Source organism: Corapipo altera, unplaced genomic scaffold (assembly GCF_003945725.1).
Source record: "Corapipo altera isolate COAL_440 unplaced genomic scaffold, ASM394572v1 78, whole genome shotgun sequence".
In the NCBI taxonomy this organism is placed as follows: domain Eukaryota; kingdom Metazoa; phylum Chordata; class Aves; order Passeriformes; family Pipridae; genus Corapipo; species Corapipo altera.
In genome coordinates this window covers 1,367,468-1,373,587 of record NW_020884904.1, presented here as the reverse complement: position 1 = coordinate 1,373,587, position 6,120 = coordinate 1,367,468, and the positions used below count along the sequence as shown (strand labels likewise).

The 6,120-nt window shown below is 52.7% G+C and overlaps 1 protein-coding gene across 1 annotated transcript; it reads left to right on the top strand.

Annotated features, from left to right (window-relative positions):
- The first annotated feature begins 1,149 nt into the window (after positions 1-1,149).
- Positions 1,150-4,207, top strand: RASSF10 (Ras association domain family member 10). Its single transcript, XM_027651381.1, has one exon. The coding sequence runs from the start codon at positions 1,183-1,185 to the stop codon at positions 2,494-2,496; it is 1,314 nt and encodes a 437-aa protein (XP_027507182.1). The 5' UTR covers positions 1,150-1,182; the 3' UTR covers positions 2,497-4,207.
- The last annotated feature ends 1,913 nt before the right edge of the window (positions 4,208-6,120 follow it).

Genomic DNA, 6,120 nt, shown 5'->3' with positions numbered 1-6,120 from the left:
AGAAAACCACCACCGTAATTAGCTGCCTTACGCAGCCCGGGCAGAAGGCAGGCTTCCTTCCCCAGGACTAGTCTTTCCACGTAAATACGGGAGAAGCCGGCGCAGCAGCTGCCCACACCGAGCCTGTTACTTTAGGGAAGAACAGGACGTTAGGCTGCATAATTGTTAACTCGCTATTTTGTGTGCCCCAGCGTCACTGTTTCAAACAGCAGAATTACAGTAGTTAGGCTACAATGCCACTACGCTGTTCTATTCCACTGACTGGAACACAAAACTTATTCACACTAAAACCCTCTCCACACGGCACACCAGTTTTATTGGCTCTAAAACTCATCAGCCTCCAGGTCTGAGACAGATTTCCCCCTTTACCCACTATAATACTCTTCTAGCCATGTAGAAAAGCCCAGCTCCGTGAACCCTGCAATGCAATCGCACCATGAAAATCAGTGCCACAACCCTGTGTTTTATTACCATTTTTTACATCTCCTCATTTTAATCCTCACTCGGAGACCGATCCTGTTCCCATCAAAGTACACAGCAAGCTCCCATTAAAATCTGGCTCAGCTAGTATTTTAATAACACTTAGACATTCCCGTCCTTTGCATATTTCATCTGCGAAGTGCTTTGCAAACATGAATTTCCTAATTACAGGCGGATGATTTACTAAAACTGGAAATTCCTCACTAGTTCTGGCTCTCCCTTTGAAGCTCCAGGATTCGCTCTTGTCCCTCGGCACTTTGGAAGATCCCCCGACGCCGCTCGCTCGCTCACTCGTTCCCGGCAGCGGCGGGGCGCGGGGAAAGAAGACGGGGAGACGACGGCGACCCGCTCCCAAGTTTCCGCGCCGGCGGATCTCGGGGTGTGATCCGCGGGGGCGCCCACGTGGGGAGAGGAAAACCGGGAGGCGGCGGGACGCGGCGGAGCGCAGGCAGCGGACGGGACCGCGGCGGGTCCGCAGCACACCGGGCCGGCCCCCCCGCCCCCGGCGGCTCCGCACCGGGCAGGAAGGGGTGGAGCGGCCGGGCGGGGTGCCGCGGGCGGGGAGGGGAGGGCCGGCATCCCGGCCGCGCTGAAGCCGGGCGGACGGGCTGCGCCGCGCCTCCCGTGAGCGCTGCCCATGGAGCGGCTGCCCGGCCAGCCCTGAGCCCGCGGTCCCGGCCGCCCGCCCCGCAGCCGCCCCCGATGGAGCCCGAGGAGCGGAAGATCTCGGTGTGGATCTGCCAGGAGGAGAAGCTGATCTCGGGGCTCTCCCGGCGGACCACCTGCTCGGACGTGGTGCGGGTGCTGCTGGAGGACAGCCACCACCGGCGGCAGCGCCCGGCGCCGCCCGAGCCCGGCGGCGGGATGCTGTCGGGGCCGCCGCACTCCTACTGCATCGTGGAGAAGTGGCGCGGCTTCGAGCGGATCCTGCCCAACAAGACGAAGATCCTGCGGCTCTGGGTGGCGTGGGGGGACGAGCAGGAGAACGTGCGCTTCGTGCTGGTGCGCAGCGAGGCCTCGCTGCCCAACGCGGGTCCGCGCAGCGCCGAGGCGCGGGTGGTGCTGAGCAAGGAGCGCCCCGGCCGCGGCCTGGGGGCGGCCCGCGCCAGCCTGGCACTCACGCAGGAGCGGCAGCGCCGGGTGGTGCGGAAAGCCTTCCGCAAGCTGGCCAAGATCAACAAGAAGCGGCAGCAGCCGCTGGCCCGGGAAGCCTCGTCGGCGGAGAGGATGGAGACGCTGGTGCATCTGGTGCTCTCGCAGGACCACACCATCCGGCAGCAGATCCAGCGGCTCCGCGAGCTGGACCGGGAGATCGACAGGTACGAGGCTAAGATCCACCTGGACCGCATGAAGCGGCACGGCGTCAACTACGTGCAGGACACCTACCTGGTGGGCGCCGGGGAGCCGGAGCCGGGCCAGCCCCCCGCCGGCCGCCCCGAGGAGGACTATGCCAGGAAGTGCGAGGAGGTGCTGCAGCTGCAGGAGCAGCGGGCGCAGCAGGAGGAGCTGCTGGAACACCTGGCCGCCGAGATCCAGGAGGAGCTCAACGAGCGCTGGATGAAGCGGCGGCGGGAGGAGCTGGAGCTGGCGGCGGGACCCGGCCTGGCCGACACGGACTGCGACACCACGGAGCTGAGCGGCGGCGGCGAGGGCGAGCTGCACCTGGAACACGAGCGGGTCAAGACCCAGCTGAGCACCAGCCTCTACATCGGCCTCAAGCTGAGCACGGACCTGGAGGCCGTCAAGACCGACCTGGACTGTACGCAGCGGGCGTGGGAGGACAAGGAACGGGAGCTGCAGCGCCTGCTGGAGACGCTGGGCACCCTGGACGTGGCGGAGGCGCCGGCGGAGCCCCGCGGGGCGGCGGGCGGGGGGCGGCCGGCGGCGACCCCGGGGGGCGGCTGGGTGGAGCTGCGCAAGGACCGCGCCGACAACGACGAGGACTCGGACACGGGGCTGAGCTCCATGCACAGCCAGGACTCGGACTCGGTGCCCGTCTGCGAGTCCCTCGTGTAGCGCCCGCCCGGCCGCGGCCCCCGCCGGGCAGCGCGGCACAAGCGGAGCGGGGCTGCCGGGGCACAGGGCTCTGTAGGGCTGCGGGCAGGTGTGGGGCAGGCGAGGAAACTCCCGGCGCAGGAGGCAGTCGCGCAGAGGAAACATTTTAATTTGAGCTCTGGAGTTTGGGCTTGTTCTGACTAGTCGTCCGCGGGCAGCGTTTAGGCTGGCTCGCAGGTACTTTTATCTGAGGAAGAGAGAAACCCGCAGCGTGTTTGCGTTTCGTTCACGTCTGGGATTGCTCTCTCCTTAAATCCTGCCGCTTTCTTCCCTCCGAAGCTTTTCTTGCCGGGCCTTTTGATCCCAGGGCTCCCCACGAACTCCCCACTGTAGCACAGACTGCTCTGGGTAAGCTCTTCACGAGCAAAAGGCCAGGGTGTGAGCTCCAGAGCGGGAATCTGGATTTCCCGAACAGGTTCTTGGCAGTGCAGAGGCAGATGGTGGGTTATAGTGCCTGTCATTTACAAACACACCCGGCTCCTATACAGGCAAAAAGTCACTGAGACTAAAGCTGCTGATCTTGTAAACACTACGGAGGAAAAGAGGTGTCAGTGCTACTGACACTGGGATCTCCCAGGGCGCAAGCTTTTGGAAGGTACTGCAGTTCCTTTTGGCAACAGAAAGGGGTGATAAATCACTTCCTTTTTTTTTTTTTTTTTTAAGAACAAACTAAATCAAAATAGAGGTTGACATGTTGTATTGACTCTGCTCTGTGTAGTGCTTTTTCTTATGCATAGATAAGAGTGCTTTGTTTAAAGGCATACTAAGAAATCTGTTAGTATCAATGTTCATTTGACAGTCATTGAAAGTAATTAGCAGTGCCTGTATGTACACAGCCTTCAACTACATTTTTTTCACTAGGCTAGCTGTTCTTTGGCTGAGCTTGGATGTAGATAAACAAAGTACAGAATCAGCTTGAGCTACCATTTATAATAATATAGTTCATATCAGGCCAAGAGATGCAATGATAAAAGCATGACTCAAGCCCTACCTGCACTACAGCTTAATCTTTTCAGTTATTCCAATAACAATAAAAAAAAAGGCAGCATCAGCTGTAACATGCATTTCACTTAACTGCCAAATCTTCCTCTGCAGCTTAACTCTTGCCAAAAATATATGATCTGCTCTTACAATAAGAGACATTAAGGATTCTTTTATTCCAGAGTAATTGGAGAAACAGTTTAAGCAGTGAGAGACCAGAGAATGTTGAGTTAGGTCTGACTGATGGTGTGAACTTTTTAAAACTTCTGAGGTTATTATTTATGTAAGGTTATTTATAAAAGTTTTCATTTAGGAATAAGAAAATATAAAAAAGGGTTACACCAATAGACCAGTTCTTTATTTTCATTAATAACCTTGCAGCCTGCTCACCCAAAGACCGTGTTCCACTTTTGCAGTGTTCTTGCTGGTAGGAGTTCTGATGGACATCAGAAAACTAGACTCAGCAACAACTCAGTTTGAAAGCAATGGGAGAAATACTGTCTGGGGATTTGCAGAGGCTGTACAATTTTCTATATGCTATGATTCTTGATAAATGTTATTCCACTGAATCGGTCTCAGTTATAACAAACTGTGGTTTATTTTAAACACTGATTATATAATTGTTTTTCACATTTTAGTCAACCTTGGAAAATATTTAAGAACCTATTTTTAGAGCTAATAAAACACTTAATAAGGCTAAACAAGTGTTCCCAATTGAGTGTGATTTCAAAAAAACCCAAAAAACTATCAGGACTGTGTTATCTAGTGTGCAAAGCAAGTAGAAAGATACACCAAGTCAGACCTCTCTGGTCTGTTCCATGACAGCATCATTCCCTTTCTGGGATGGGGATAGACATGAGGGGCCCCCTCAGGTACCAGTTCCAGTGCACAGCCCTCAGATCTCGTCACTGCAGGAGTAGTGTAGTGGCATTTAGAAGCATGGGCACATGCCCGGAGTGAGGAATTTCAATTTTCATGGGAGAGGAGCTGAAGAATAAGCTGGGGGTACAGGAGTTGGTGGTTGCCCTGTGCTGTTGTTAACCAGTGCAGATGTAACTGTAACAGGGGGGAGTTGATGCCACTACCTGGGGACAGCTTCCCCAGGGACTGATGGGAGCAACACACCTGGATTTGTCACATAAGCTCTCTCATTAGCCACACAAAGCAAATAAAAAAGTAAGCACATTACAGAAATAAGCTGCAACAGGCCGTACATCATCAGACTACTGATAGAGGTGTCATGTATTTCGTGAAGTATGAGGTGAAGGAAGCCTGGAAATTCAAAGTTGCAAAGCAAAGTCTGCCTACTCATCCTCAGCCAGGAAAAGCCTTAAAAACAGGACAAACCCACTTTTGCTCCAGGTTGCTGAGGGCCATGCTTGCAGGGCACCATGCAGTGCTTGCTCTTGGCTTCCCAAATTAGATGCAGTAGATCACAACCCTGCTGAGCTGCTGGCCCCTGTCCCATGAGGACAGGGGTGAGAAAGCTGCAGCTGGCACTGTAGTCTCAAGGTTTTTGGTGGGAGCTACAGTGAATTCCTAGGAGCACATATCTGATTGTGTTCCTATACTGTGCAGGTGAAATTGGGTGAATTTATTTGACATTCAAACTGCTACAAATGCAATTGCAACAGGCTCGCAGACTGAATTCAAACATCTTCATTCACAAATCCATATCGCTCTCAAACCATCATTAAAACATTAGGATGGAAGAGGAAATCACTGTTTGCATTGGACCAGGTACTTCTCTCTTCCCTTCTTCTGGGCTTGTATATCCTCACTTAGATAATAGAGACAAGCCACAGGATGCTTGGCTTTGACAGGGCATTTGGCTCTGGGGTTTTGCTGGGCACATAGCCAAGGGTTAGGAGAGCTGATTCAGAATCACAGGTAGAAGGGCAGGATTTTTATCTCCTTTCCAGTTCTGAGAGAATGGTAGAGAGAGATAGCAGCAGAAAAAAACCCTGACCAACATCATGACAGAAGTCTACCTTCCGGCACCACCAAGAGCAAGGTGAAAGCTCCAACAAACACAGGGTTGTGGTTTGTTTTTTGGGGTTTTTTTATACCTTTCTCTTTTATCTTTCAGAGTCAACTCCAGTCTAATCTTTCTCTCATCCTAAGAACAGACAGATACAGATAGCCATGAATTTAATAAAAAAAATTAACAGCATTATGAACTGTTTATATAAATCTGTCTATAGGACCAGGTTGCCCTATTAATTCAAAACCCTAACTGCTTCTCCAAGGAACCATCAAGGACCGAGGTCACCAGGGCTTTCTCAGGTATCATACCTACAAAAATCAAAGAGTTTTGTCCAGGAGGTATAATCAGAGTAGCATCAGGCCTTAGTTTCAGGCACTCTTTAGACAAACATTACCAAGCACTGCTACACAAGTGCTGTCTGTTGCTGCCCTTGGACATGTTTTTTTTGACCCTGCATGGCACTTTCTTTTGTGCCTATACAGAAGTTTGTGGGACTAGGTAGTGAACCAGGGTCAGAAAAAAACTGATGAGCTTCAATTTAGGTGAGCCTGAAGATGCTCAGTGTACAGTCACAAAATTGCTTCTGCTTATGACAAGGTACAGTGCTGAAAATGAGA

Excerpts from the sequence above, each read along its gene's own strand:
- RASSF10 (XM_027651381.1), top strand. The coding sequence starts at position 1,183 with ATGGAGCCCGAGGAGCGGAAGATCTCGGTGTGGATCTGCCAGGAGGAG.